This window comes from Molossus molossus, unplaced genomic scaffold (assembly GCF_014108415.1).
Source record: "Molossus molossus isolate mMolMol1 unplaced genomic scaffold, mMolMol1.p scaffold_m16_p_1, whole genome shotgun sequence".
NCBI lineage: Eukaryota > Metazoa > Chordata > Mammalia > Chiroptera > Molossidae > Molossus > Molossus molossus.
In genome coordinates, this window is record NW_023425344.1 from 202065830 (window position 1) to 202080819 (window position 14990).

Consider the following 14990-nt stretch of genomic DNA (forward strand, 5'->3'; position numbering starts at 1 on the left):
AGAGCTGTTGTTTTCCAGCCAAACTCCTGGAACTGCTGCCAGGAAAGGAGCAGGATTCTGGCTTGGAATCCCCCTCCCACCCCTCCTCCCACCAGAGCCCTCTCCTCTATCTGCTTATCTGCTGAGGGTCCATGAAAGGCTTCCTCTGGGCCAGGGGTCCCGTGGTACACAGAGTTAGAAACCTAGGGGACGCCCTACCTCTGAGACCCTTCTCTTGCTAACCATGGGATCCCGAGGGAGGATCCTGATCTATGTCTGAGTCACAGTGTTGTCGTATAAGCTGTGGGGGAAACCCCAAATAATTTATGCAAAAATTTGCTTTAGGAACCAAAATGCTTTAGGTTCTATCGTACAAAGACTTTAAACACTCAGACCCATTACTGAGTCCTGCTGAACCAGGGTTCAAACTGGGATACTGTTTCTACCTATGGACCCAAGACAGGCTAATGGTGCCTGGGTGTCTGATCTGCCCGCTGTGGGCTCCCTGGAATCCTGAGTCACTGTCACTGGCGAGAAGGACTTTGTTCTGCAGCTTTGACCGTTACACTGAAGAGGCTGGTCCTGACTGTGGACGGAGTCCTTAATTTAAGGTGGGAAAATAAGGGGGTCCTGCCTTCTGCTGAACAATTCTAGAGGCCCCCTACACTGGAAACCACAGCCCCTCCCTCCAAGACTGGAAATAGCCCCTCCTGCGACTTTGCTTCTTATAGGATGTCCTGTAGGCTTAAACTAGATATTATTTGGATAAACTGGGGGGTTTGCTGCCTGGGGCTTCTGTGAGATCAGAAGACAATGGGAGGGCCAGACTCTGGCCCTCCAAAACCTGCACCCATCCTGCCCTTCCGTCCACCAGGTGGCTCGAGGACCTTGGGGCTGTCCTTCCTGCAGGATGTTCCCAGGCCAACACTTAGGCCAGGCCTCCTGGAGCTGTCCACTAGGGGCCACATCTGGCTTGGCTGTAGCTGGAGCAGGGAGGGGTAATATCACAATAGATGCTATTTCCTCCTGCTTAAGGCTGATCCCAGGTGTCTGGGTTATCCCAGTGGCTGTTTTCCTTCAATGTCAGGGAATGCAATGGTTACCATGGAAACCAAGGCTCTGGATGGAATAGGAGCAGCATTCTTGCCTGTTCCTCTGGCTCACACATTGAACTGGGTGTCAGGGACACTGCTTGGCGCTGGAGCAGAGGTCAGCTGTCCACCAGAGGGCGCAGGCTATTGTTCCATCAGAGGGAAAGCCGGTGGCCAGAAGTCAGCCACCATCCTGCAGCCCTGCACAGCCTCTGAGCCTAGGATCCTCAGGGGTCCTCAGAAGATCTTGAAGCCCTTCAGTAGGGTCAGGGTGGGTGCCTTGCGCTTACTCTGGGCCCGGGATGACTTCACAGTGACCAACTTGGCCTGGGCCACGGCAGGCATCTCTTTCAGGCTGACGGTGGAAAGTGTGTTGAACGTGCAGCTGGCCAGCCCGTGACGAGCAGTGAGTGGGGCCTGGTGGGGCAGGGCCCTCTCCTCGGAGATGAAGAGTGGCCGGGCCAGGGAGTTCTTCTCCAGCTCCCGCCGTGCCTCCCGCACCGCCTCATGGAAGACGTGTTGCACGTGCTCAAAGTCCAGGCATGCAGAGACCTCGAAAAACAGGCACCCGAACCTGCCCGCCAAGGCTGCGCCCTCTGCCTTCGTGACCTGCCTGGTGGGGAAGCAGGGCGAGTGGGGTCAGGAGCATGCCTCCCAGCCAGGCAGGCCTGGGCCTCCACCAGGCTCCCACTTACCAGCTCGGGGTCCTAGGCCATCTCATCTCTACGAGGCTTAGCTTCCTCATCAGTAAAATGGGATAATGATATCTGCCTCTCAGGGTTGTTAAGAAGATTAAGAAAGACATTTGTGCCCTGGCCAGTTTGGTTTAGTGGTGAGAGCGTCGGCCCATGGACAGGAGAGTCCAGGGTTCGGTTCCTGCTAAGGGCACGTACATCGGTTGCGGTTTGTCCCCAGCCCTGGTTGGGGTCGTGTGGGTGACAACCACTTGATGCGTCTCTCTCACATTGATGTTTCTCTCTCTCTCTTCCTCCCTCTCTCCCACCCACTCTATCTGAAGATACATGCAAAAATGTCCTTGGGTGAGGACTAAAAGAAGATATTTGTTTGAGTGCCTAGCAGAGTCAGTGCTCAATAAATGGTGGCTGATGTCACCAAACCCAGAATTTAGGAACAAGATGGAGGGTAAGGGAGAAGCTGGCCCAAAGGCCCTACCTAGACCCTGCCTGTGGCCAGAGAAAGACAGCCATCCCCAGGCCTATTTCTCCTCTACCCCAAATGGGGCCCTTGGTCAGGAAATGAGCCTCCCTCACCCCCCACTTGTGGGATCAGCTCTAGAAAAAGGCAGTGGTTTGGGCTGAGGGGTGTGAGACCACAGCATCTACAGAGGCATGGAGGGTCAAGGTCACTCGGGATGCCTGTGGTTGGCAAAGCTCTCAGGGCTTGTGGGAAGTTTTGTCTGCCTGTCCCAGGGAGGGGCAGGGCAGAGAAAGGGTGACACATTTCCTGGGGAGAGAGGGAGTAGCACCATTCTCAGCTTGGTCCTATACAACCTCCTGGGATGGTGGGATCAAATATTTGCAACTGGGAAGGTCCTGAAAGCTTCTGACCTGGAGGCCATAGGAATCAAGGTGAGAGGGGGGGGGGAGACTAGTTCTTGGGTATGTCCAGATGTCCACAAGAGGGAAGGGACTGGGGGGGGGGGGCGTCCCTTAAGTCTGGTGGCCAAGGTTCAATGGCTGAATCCTCCTGACCCCCCCCCCCCACTCCTGAGGACAATGGCACAACCCATGAGATGAGAGGAGACACTAGGGTGGTACTGGTGGGGAAGGGTTTCTGAGCCAAGGCAGGAGCAGGGGCTGGAGGTGGGATAGATCCCCAGGGAGTACCAGATAGCGTGACTAGGGTAAAAAGGGGCGGGAGCAGAGCACCTAATCTCCTCCACACTCAGGGCTGGTATCCTGTCCATAACCTTACTGCTCCTGAGGAACCCCTCTGGAAAGAGTATTTAGTATTATTTACTTTTATAATCAACTTGAATCTGAAACTTTGTCATCGTGAGGCTTGAATAATGAACTTTTAGAAACAAGAACACCATGCATCATGCATGCATGTGTGTGAATGGGTGATACAGATATGTAACAGTATCCTTTTTCTTACTTTGTTGCAATCTGGTGAAAATTTTATCAGTGGCTTTGGAACCACTGCTCTAAACCACTTTAGCTGCAAGACAATCATGAGAGACACTGATCATTGCTCAGCTCGGAGTTAGGTTCACAGTGCCCATCAAATCCTGACCTCCTCACCTAGGGACCTGGTCAAAGGAGGAAGTGGGATAAATGGATTGTTCTTGGGGGATTGATGCTGCTTCACTGGAGTCCATATTCTCTGTTATTTGCTCCCAGACCATTTTTAGACCATCTATTTGGCAAAGATTAGGATCACAACAGTGGTCTAATTTTTGTTTTTATAATGAAAACTGGTTTATCTCAATCCAGTCTTCTGACCTCTTTTCTAGGCTCTGGGGGGCTCTGTGATTCCTTTTGGTTTTAAGATCACACAACTTCCGCCCTGGCCAGTTTGGCTCAGCAGTTAGAGCGTCGGCCTGCGGTCTGGAGAGACCCGGGTTCGGTTCCCGCTAAGGGCGCATACCTCGGTTGCAGTTTGTCCCCGGCCCTGGTTGGTCGTGCGGGTGGCAGCCACTCGATGTGTCCCTTCACGTCGATGTTTCTCTCTCTCTCTCCCTTCCTCTCTCTCCCTCCCACTCTATCTGTACAAAAAATGGAAAAATATCCTCGGGTGAGGGAAAAAAAAAAGATCACACAACTTCCCTCATTCCCTGAGATGGATTATGTCTGGGTCTGAGGGCCTGCCTGCCTTTGAAGGCCCCTACCCTGCTCCCCCTTCGTGAGATCACAACCCCTTTTCCCACTGTCCATCTGACCTGTTTTAAACAAAGGGCCCCCTCTTGCTATCACCAGTCAATGTCCCTTTGGGGCCTGGGGAAGCAAGAGTGGCCATGAGCAGGGAGGGACCGGTGGAAGGCTGGTGGAAGTTTCCATGACTTGCAGGGGTCTGGCCACATAGGACGAATGTCAGTGTGGGAGAGGAAGGCGGTGGGTTAATATCATGAGGAGGCATCACAGCCTCAAATGCCTCAGGGCAGGCAGGCAACTTAAATGTGTGGAGAAGGTAAAAAAACAAAACAAAAAAACCCACCCTGGCTGGTGTGGTTCAGTTGGTTGGAGCTTCCACCCATACACCAAAAGGTTGTGGGTTCGATTCCCAGTCAGGGCAGGTGCAGGAGGCAGCCAAGTGATGTTTCTCTTTCACACCAGTATTTCTCTCTCTCTCTTCCTCTATTTATTTATTTATTTATTTATTTATTTATTTATTTATTTATTTAAATGTAGACTGATGTCTGCCTAGCACACATCATTTTTATGTTATTTTATTTTATTATTATTATTTTTTTATCCTCATCCGAGGACATTTTTTTTCTTCGATATTTTGTTCAGATAGAGTAGGAAGGAGAGAGAGAAACATCTACATGAAAGGGACACATTGAGTGGCTGCCTCCCGCACGACCCCAACCAGGGCCGGGGACAAACTGCAACCGAGGTACGTGCCCTTAGCGGGAACCGAACCCGGGTCTCTCTGGACTGCATGCCGACGCTCTAACTGCTGAGCCAAACCATCCAAGGCTCTCTTCCTCTCTTTAAAATCAATAAAAAATAGCCCTGGCCGATTTGGCTCAGCGGTTAGAGCGTCAGCCTGCCGGTTCCCGCAAGGGCACGTACCTCGGTTGCAGTTTGTCTCCGGCCCTGGTTGGGTCATGCGGGTGGCAACCACTCGATGTGTCCCTTTCACGTCGATGTTTCTCTCTCACTCTCTCTCTCTCCCTCCCACTCTATCTGAACAAAAAATGGAAAAATGTGCTCGGGTGAGAATAAAAAAAATAAGTAAATAAAATCAATAAAAATAAATGAATAAATAAACACATATACATGAACACATATACATGTGTAGAATGTGTGGAGAGGGTGGAAGTAAGCCCTGGGAAGCAGTGAGGCCTGTGGTCAGCTGGAAAGAGCATGCCCTGCCTCAAAGCCTTCCAACTCCAAGTCTTCAAAAGGACAGTGCTGACCAAGCAAAATAAAGTTATAGTATTCTATGGTAATCTGCCCTCTGACCTCTGACCTCTGACCTCTGACCTCTGATTCAAGTCCAACCCTTGCGGAGAAAACCTGCCCTCAGCATAGCCAGCCGTGGAAGTGAGCCTGGGGGCCATGCTTGGGTGAGGGGAGAGCTGGTTGGACCAGAGCAGACACTGAGCCAAGAACCCAATCTGAGCCTCTCCCTAGAACTGGAATTAGGCACTGAATGACCAGCCAGCTGCACTGAGTGGGAACAGAAGGTTATATAGATTCAGACAAACAGGGTGAGGCCGGGGGAGACCACAGAGCCCCATGAGGATGGAAGGAGTAGCCTCTCTTCTGACTTTTAGGGTTCAGCCCCTGGACGGCTCAGATGCCCTTCCCTTCCTGCCCATGGCTGCCTAGAAGATCATACCCTTACAACATACTCCCTTTTGCTTAAATTTGAGATTACTGATCTTAGCAGCCAAATGATCCCTGAAGAGGACACCAAGACCCAACAAGTGAGGAAAGTGAGCTCCGGAGCTTTGGGACACCCCGTGCTCACCTGTACTGGGCCATGTCCAGCTTGTTGCCCAGCAGGAGAGTGGGGTAGCTGCGCTGTGTCTCCTTGGCGTGCAAAGCGAGCAGCTCCAGGTAGCTGCTGCTGCCCTCGAAGCTCTGGCGGCTGTCGACGCTGTATACCACCAGGAAGGCATGGGCCCAGTTCAAATAGCGCTCACAGTTCCTGGGGGTGTCCTGGGGCAAAGGAGGGAAGCCCTGGTCAGAGACAGAGGAGGTCAGGGTAAAGGCCTTCACCTGAGCTACCCCAGCCCACCTCCCTGCTCTCCGGGTCTTTGTATATTGTTTCCCAGCAGAGCCCTTGTCAAAGGGGCACTTGAATGTGGACTTGGCTTGGTGTGAAAGGAAACATTGTCTCGTGAGCCTCCCTCCCACCACCCAGCCAGAGACTTGGAGACCTTGGCCTCTGAGGCACCAAGCCAACACTCTGGCATGGCCCCTACCGAGACCTGGCTGTCTCTGCGCAACGATGGTTTTGGGTCAGGTTCATGGTGCCCTTTTGGCTTCTGAGAATACCTGGCATCCAGGCTTGGCAGGGGGTAGTGAGAACATGGGGGAGATGTGTGTATTGGGGGAACTTGGACGGAGGGAATTCTCTGCGCAAACGTGTGTGTGCACCTGTCTCCACCTGTGCCCAAGCATCAAGCCCCAGAGCACAGGATCTCTGAGCTGATGCCCACAACCATCAAGTTTCCCCAGGCCCCGTCCCATCCCTTCTCGTTTGGCAAATGAAGAGATTCAGGCTGAGAGAGGGTCACACAGCAAATGGGAGCTGAAAGGGGATATATATTCCCATCTGTAGCCCCCGCTGCGGGGCCAGGACTTCTCAGGAGGCTGCACTGACTCTCAGCTGTCATGGGGGTAATGTTACCAGGTCCGCAGTGTCCATGACTCTCAGGTGCACAGGCTGGTGGTCTACAGTCTCCTCAGAGCTGTAGGTGTCCTCTGCAACACAGAGAGTCAGCTAGGTTAAAGGCAGAACAGGCCACTAAGTTGACAAGGGACTAGGTCTGAGTCCTATCTTCACTCTGTGCTGGATCCCTGTGCAGCCCTGGGGTGCCTAGTTCAGGGTGGGCCGACCTGGGACCACTGCAAAGGTCTTGGCTCTCACCCACGTGGAGGGCATGAGCAGAACCTCCCACCAAGGAGATACTGCTCCACCTGTCAGAGCAGCAGAGGCCACTCACAGAACACGCCCCCGGGGATAGGATTGTGTTCTGGGTCCACCCTTCACACCAGCAGGATGGAGTGTGTGGCCGTGGGCCTGTAGCAGCAGAGGCCTCAGGAACTGCACTGCCAGCTCCTCCCTCCGGAACATCAAGCTTCTCCTCCCTCTTCCCCTTCGCCCACAGTGATTGGCCCACAGGAAGCCCCCAAGGACAGTCCTCCTGCCCCCACTGGGAGAACCCTGTTTAGAAATCCCAAGGAGGTTTTATAATAATCCTTGTCAAAATAATAGCAGAGGAGTCTAGTGGTCGAAAGTTTTAGGTTGAAGATGTGGAATCAAACCCCACTTCAGCTACTTTTTTAACTGTGTCAGTTGATTAAATCATTTCAGCTCTTTGAACATTGTTTTAAACATCGGCTAACAGTTTTCAAGCTTTTACCCTGTGCCAGGCGCTGTGCTAACTGTTTTTCCCTGCACTGTCTCACTGGGCTGTGGGAGAACTGGATAGGCCCCGGGTGGGGCCCTGGCCCTCCACTAACGCCTGGTAAAGGACAGTGGGGACCGTGGTGCTCCGAAGTTTACAGGGCAGGCTCACATTCCTAGGTGACTTTTTAAACGTTTTATTTTGAAATAATCCCAGACTTATGTAGAAGTTGTACAACAGTACAGAGAGTTCCCGTGTACCATACCCCTGCTGGGCCGAGGGAAGTCCCTGTGTAAACGTGTGTGCACCTGTCCACGTGTGCACGAGCACCAAGCCCATCCCCCCACTGTGAACACCTTACATAACCATAATACAATGATCAAAATCAGGAAATTGGCATTGGTACCATACTATAACCTAAACTACTGATCTTATTTGCATTTCATGAGTTTTTGCTTTTTTTTCAGTTCTCATGACCTCAAACCTGAGAAGGGAGCAAGTGGCCAGGCATACAGAGGACCTCGCTGCCATATTGGCAACCACTATCCCTACCCCCAACCTTCCCCTGTGCCACTGGCTACATGTATGAGTGCACTTGGTCCTTACCTTTCCCTGGTGCCCCTGTACCCCAAGTGACCCCAAAGAAGACCCCTCTGGGCAGAACTGGGGCCCTCTCTGTCTGCCTGGCAGCAGCGGCTATGAGAAGAGAACCCCCTAACCCTGGCTGAGTCAAATACTTCTGAGGGCCACTGGCAGCCAAGCCAGGCCTGGACACATGCCAGGTCCACTAGCAGCCAGCAGGAATCACAGACAGCTCCCGTCCCCAGCCTGCTTTGGGGACTTGGATAAATGCCACTCTTATTCAAAGACACACAAAAAACCTAATGGAAAATATGCCCCAAATGTTTAACTATATTTGGTGCAAGAAGAGCTGCCCCTAGATGCTTACATCTCATTCAGATTTTCCTGCCCAAGTTGTCTGATGCACCCCCTTTAGGTACTTCAAAGCTCCTGCTCCCAAACAGGCACCATGTCCTGCCCAACGCTGGTCCTGGTCTCCAGTAGTCCCTCATAGCACAACGGCCTTTTGAGGTTGCTTTTAGCTCCACTGTAGACAGATGACAGGGAGGCCAGGCCCAGAGAAGGAGGAAACTCATCCACTGCCACACAACATCTATCTGTAAAGGAACTTGAACTCAGGTCTTCCAGGCTGGGTTGCCTCCTCATTGGGAGCCCTTCACTACCTTTGCTCAATGGACCAGTCAACTTCCAGCTCCACTGGGCAGAGTCCAGGGAAAGGCAGAAGCTCCCAGCCTAGCTGAGGATGTGGAACATGCATGTGTGAGCTGAAGAAGCTCAGAGGTCCTCTTATCCTCTTCCTCTCCTTTGCAAGCGAGGAGACTCTGGGGTTGGGGACTTCTTTCCAAATCATAGTTATGTCCTTTCTTTTCATCACCTAGTTTCTGCCCTAAGGGCATTCTGGTATCTTTAAATATATGAACCTCACAACTTATAGTTCTAAATAATATTCTGTGGACTTTGGTGCTGAGAGAAGATTCTTTTCTCAAAGAATTTTTCTCTTATTTGCAGTAATACTTTTTTAAAAGGCACCAAAGGAGCCTGGCCAGTGTGGCTCAATGAATTGAGCATTGTCCCATGGAGTGAGAGGTCCTGGTTCGATTCCCGGTCAGGGCTGTGCCCGGGTTGTGGGCTCGATTCCCACTGGGGGGCATGTAGGAGGTGGCTAATCAATGTTCTCTCTCATTGATGTTTCTGCCCCTCTCTCCCTCTCCCTTCCTCTCTCTCTCAAATCAATCAATCAATCAATAAAAGGCACCAAAGGAGCTCAGGTCAGAGTGTGCATAGGATGATGCCTCAGAAGTGGTACCTATGGCCTTGCTAGAGCAGGATCAGGGCAAGAGAGAAGCCATCATTCTGCCCTGGGCAAGCCAGGAGAGATGACCCCAGCCCTTTGCAAGAGAATGTTCTCCTGGAGACCCCTGCCCTCCTGCAGCACTCCGCACAGGGCAAAGCCCTTTCACAGCTCCTACCAGCTCTATCAGTCACAACCCATAACAAGGCACGACTTTTACACAGACAGAGCATAGTCTATTAGTCACACCTTTCCAGATGGGAAAACCAAGGCTCAGAGAGCCCAGTGCCACACAGACCTCCGACTCCAGGCCCTCTATAGCATGAGGCTGCCGGTTTGGTGTCTCATCTTCCTTTGTACCTGAGGTTCTCCATGACTATAGGGAAACCACTGCCTCAGTTTCTCTATCTGTAAATGGGGATAATAATAGAAGCTGTTCTTTAAAGGACAATCCTAAAATCAAAATTCAATTTCATGTTTACAAGCACCTATGTTGTACCTAACATTGTGCTCCATGCTGGAAATGGGAACAAACTGTACAGGTTCCACCCTCCAGAGGCTCCATTTGAGCTCAAGCCCTTGGAAGACCTTTGAAAGGGGGGAAAGAATGGTTTTCCATCTCCCGATTTCCATCTCTGCCGTTGATGCTCAGACCTTTCTCCATAGAAGGAAAGGCCGTGGTCCCAGAGTCGCCACTGTTGCTGGAACCAGCCATGGGATAGTGGCCATAATGTTTCGACAGTGAAACAGAACCCCCAGGAGCGGCACTGGCCTCGCAGAATGGCTGAGGGCAGAGCATCTGGACATCTCTCCAGCTCACAGGCGCTCAGGGTGGGATGACTAACCATTGCGGGGCTGCTGCCCCCCACACAGTTTGACCACGCATTCCACTACCAGGTCAGACTCCAAAATTACTCATCAGGAAGCTCCGACTCCCACTGTCAGAGGCTCCTCTGGTGGGACCCTGCACAAAGGGTAGGGACTTGGGGGCAGGGAGGAAGAGAGACTGGAGGCGGGTTGCCAGATAAAATGCAAAATGCCCAGTTAAATTTACATTTCAGATAGACAGCAAATACTTTTTAGCATATGTATGCAGTACTGGAGCTAGACAGAATCTGTTTTGTGGCATCATCCTTGAAAATCCCTGTTTTCCCTTCCCAGACACTCTTGCTGTGTGCCTTTCCTTCCTGTCTTCTCCCCTGGCCTCCCCCTTCAGTCCCCCCACTCCATCCGACCTCATGTTCTGGCTTCTCCCAACACCTCCTCCAGCCAGCACCCAGTCGCATCCTGTGTCCCACTCCCATGGGCACTGACTATTGCTAATCAAAGGGGCTCTCCTCAGATCTGCTGTGTGACCTTGGCCCAGAAGCCTCAGCTCCTTGGGCCTATTTCCTCCACTGGAGCATGGAGGGGTTGATTAAAAGCACTAGTGGTCCAACCAAGTTTTCAGGAACAAACCCCTAAGGGGCTGTTGGCCAGTCACCTGCCTTGCACTCCTAATTTAACCAGGAGAGCCCTTCCGATTTTTCTGTTCAGCACCTTGGGGTTCTGTTTAAGATCTCCTTACTCAAGTGGTTCCTTACCCAAGTTGACATCATATTCACTGATAAATCTCCTGATCAGAAGGGAGTCTGCTACTCAAGGAAAACATTCTATCCTCACCCGAGGACATTTTTTTTTTTTTTTTTTGTTCAGATAGAGTAGAAGGAAGAGAGAGAGAGAGAAACATCGACGTGAAAGGGACACATCGAGTGGCTGCCACCCACACGACCCAACCAGGGCCGGGGACAAACTGCAACCGAGGTACGTGCCCTTAGCGGGAACCGAACCCGGGTCTCTCTGAACCGCAAGCCAAAGCTCTAACCGCTGAGCCAAACCGGCCAGGGCAAGGAAAACATTCTAAAAACCATTAGCCTAAAGTCCTTTCCTGCTCTGACACTGGGATTCAACATTCCAGCCTGAACTGAGGGGCTGATGGTGCCAACAGGCTGAGGAGTTCTTGCCTTCTGGTGTCACGGGCATGCGCATTCGCATTTGCATTCGGTTGACCTGCATTGACCTGCGGCAGGAAGCCCCGTGCTGTGCGGCCTTCCACCTGTGCCCCCAGCCCTGGGCTTCCGCGGGGGTCCTTGGGGATACACACTGCTTTATTCAGTTCTTATGAACAGGAAAATAAACCAAGACAGCAGTCTTCATTTTCTAAAGGGAATCGATCCAGACAACTCATTTTTCTCAGTGCACGGTTTACAATAATAAATGTTATGAATGTGAGCTTCAGGTTACGTGTATACTAATAAAAGTCTGCCTTTATTGGTTATAGATATTGGGGTTCCATGTAAGAAGTTATTTGAGGAAAAGGTCCTGGTGCTAAAAATAGTTTTCACAAACACTGATCTGATTAATTTGAGGGAATCTCAGCCACCATAGATGGGAAGCCATATGAGGAGGAAGGAGGAGAAGCAAATGCACATTGAACATCTACAGTGGGTCAAGTACTAGGCTCACTCTTTTATGTGTTATCTCTTTAATCCTCACAGTAATTCTCTGAGATAAGTGTTTTTACGCCCATTTTATAGATAAGGAAACAGACACCTTAAGGTTGCACAGCCAATATGTGGCAGAGCCAGGATTCAAACTCAGCTCTGATTGACACCAGAACATCCCTTTTTCGACTTTACCATGATATGTTAATAAAGCAAGACTAGTTTTCTTGTGTAGTTCTGAAGCTGGTTCCACTAGAAAATTTCTCAAATGACCTGTCCAGCTTTTCTGGAAAAGTACACTGAGTGACCATCTTGAAAAACAACACTTAATGGATGTGGATGTTTTGCTATGTTTGACTTTTTTTTTTAAGGCTCATCATACCTCACATTTTAGGGCAAATCACACAGCTCTCTGAATTTGGTCAACCCCCCATGTTGTCTGGGGTGGGCTGTTGAGGGTATATTTCTAACAATTAAAACATTTTCCTGCCTTGGGCTGAGTCATCCTGGTGACTCCTCCCCTCTGCCTCCAGATGTTTGGTCCTGGTCACACCTGGGCCCACCACAAGGGTAGATGTCTGATGGGGGAGGGTATGGACCCAAGTAGGGCACAGCAGGAGGAACAGGGAGGAGTGGTTCCTTACCCAAGTTGGGGTCATATTCACTGATAAACCTTCTGGTTAGAAACTTCACGGTCAGGGCTGCAAGAAGCAGAAAGAAATGGGCTCAGTCTCCCCTGATGTGTCTGGCTGCTGGCCCTGGAGGCTGCCCCTTTCATTTTAGGAAGGCCTTATCTAGCCTCTGTGACCCTTCACTGACACCATGCTCGAGTCTCTGGGGGAATGAGGCTGGGAGCTGAACAGTTAAGAACTAGAAATATGGGGAACTGTGTCCCTTCAGTTGCATCCTGGGATTTTTTTTTAAATGGCAAGAAAAGCAATGAGAGGCAAGGACCCTGAACTAAGGAGTCAGGACCCATGCAACCAGTTACTTTAGGGTCAGCCCCAACTGAAGGGAGACATCCCCCACCCTGGACAAGTCACAGAGATTTTGAAATGTGGGGCATTTATTCCAGTTTAGGCTACAAGCCAAAGACAGAGTTAGAGCCAAGTTGATCAGTGGGTGATCCCTGGGGGCAGTATGACCCCTTGAGGGCCTGGGATTTCCAGGCGAGGTCCAGGCAAGATCTGTGTCCCAAGTAAACACACTCTAGTCCTCAGTTCTTCACATTTCAAGTCTTGGCTCTAGGGCCTCCAAACTCATGATGGTGCCTCGATGAATATAAAATTCTAGAATGAAGTTATCTCCAGGTACAATGCATCAACAGAATTCTGATTGTGTTCAGAATTGAACCACATAAAGCCAAGGGCCAGCCAACTATTATACTGAACTCTTAAAAAGTAACATGATATTTTAAGGAAAATCCTTAAAATTCTTTCCCAAGATTCCTATTAGTGTCAGTTTACAAAGTAATACCCAGGGAATACACATTTTTAAATTTAAATTCCTTTATTAATGTAGCCACTGGCTAAACTGTACCAGTGACAGAGCTCCAGATAATCACTTTATTTTCCAAGGGAAGAGGGCAAACCTTTTCTGTAGGAAAACGGGTTTCAGAGTCATCCCGCTCTGAGCTAGTGGGCTGGCTTCAAAAGTGGAGAGGAAGCCCCCAGTGAGTCCTAAAGGAAGGGGAAGGAAGCCAACAGCTAACCAAGCCCATGTTGGCCATTTACTAATGGCTGTCATTGGAAAGGGGCCAGTGGAGGAGCCCCCTCTCCCCTCCCACCTTCAGCTGCCTGGGACTGTGAGTGGAGGAGGAGGGCTGGACCCTTCTTCTGGGTCTCTACCTATGGGGACAGCCCCACTCCCACCCGCCTTGGCTCCAGGTGAGTGAGAGCTGCCAGGATGGTGAAGGCAGAGTTCAGTGTTGATAGAAATTACCTCAATGGAAGCCAAGATCTTGGTTTGTCAAGGATAGTCCCAGGCACCTGGGACCACAGTCCAGTTTGTTTCCAGAAAGTCAAGAGAGGGGTCTGGCTTGAAACAAATACATTTGATAAGAATGCACACTTTATTCCTGAATCCCAGGGAACTGAGGAGGGGAGCAGGGAGTGTGGCCTCGGAAATCCCAATAGCCAGTGACTTCTACCAAATCCCTTCAAGGGCCAGTGGCTCCTTCACCTCCAGCCTAAATTGGGGAGTAGCAAGGCTATGACTGAGCTCACAGGGGCCTAGGGCTGGGGATCGGTGCCTAACAGGTCCCTCTGGTGTCATTTACCAGAGCTGACTGCTAGCCCCAGGGAGAGGTGACAGGGGTAGGGGGCCACAAGAGAGAGACCAGCTGAGGACTGGGAGACACAGAGATGGACAGAAGGGAGAGAAAGCTGGGGTCACAGACACAGTAGGGAGACAGAGGAAGAGCCAGGCAAGGAACAGAAGACAGATGAAAGATGGAGGAGCTGAGGACAAAACAGAAAGAGCACCAAGCAACAAAGAAACTGAGGCAAAGAAGAAAATCACGGTGTTTTGCCCAACTCACCTTGGTGTAGGAAGCCCCCAGACCCAGTGGAAGAGTTTGCCCTCAAGTCCACAGCGCCCCGATCCCTTCATCAGCTCCTGGTCCCCACCCAGCCCCTTCCCTTGCTGCCACCGGCCCCACTCACCGGACTTGCCCGCTCCGCGGCGCCCCAGGATGGCCAGGTTGACCTCGAGGGGCGCGCTCTGCGGCCCGCTGCCCGCGCGGGGTTTCCCGAACACCGAGGACATGGCGACGCTGGGGAGAGGGACGCGGGTCCTTGGCCGAAGGGCCCCAAGCAGCGTGCTTGCCGGTCAGGGCCCTCGGGGGTGACTCGCGAGCTCCCCCAGCACTCGCCGCCCAGCCCCGTCGGTGTCCGCGCCCCGGGCCCCGCGCCCAGCGGGCTGTGTTCCCGCCGCTCGGCCAGAGCAGGGGGAGGAGGGGCCGGTGGAGACCGGCGGGCGGGGCCGCCCCGAGCTCCGCCAAACTCCTTGTAAGGGCTGTGGGAGCACCCCGCGGGGCGCACTCACCCCGCAGACGCCGCAGGGAGGGTGCTCAGCAGCCCGAACACCCCGCCGAGCTTAGCCTCGAAGGTCGGGGCGCTGTCACTGTCGGGGCGCTCCCAGATCCTGCGGGGAAGGACGGGGACCAGAGAAAGCGAGGCCCTGGGAAGGGAGATAGAGAGGAAGTATGTTTCACTCAATCTCTTCTTCCAGCAAGAAAATCCATCCCTCCCTTTGTTCTACCCAGCTGCTCCTGCCTCCTCCTCTGGGAAGCATGC

General features: G+C 51.8%; 1 protein-coding gene across 1 annotated transcript; it reads right to left on the minus strand.

The window, feature by feature from the left end:
- Positions 1–103: 103 nt before the first annotated feature.
- On the minus strand, positions 104–14572 carry RASL12 (RAS like family 12). The gene is made up of 5 exons (XM_036272441.1): positions 14358–14572; positions 12339–12395; positions 6618–6691; positions 5733–5923; positions 104–1683 (listed from the first exon to the last, which is right to left on the minus strand). The coding sequence occupies exons 1-5, from the start codon at positions 14458–14460 to the stop codon at positions 1308–1310; spliced, it is 801 nt and encodes a 266-aa protein (XP_036128334.1). The 5' UTR covers positions 14461–14572; the 3' UTR covers positions 104–1307.
- Positions 14573–14990: the final 418 nt, after the last annotated feature.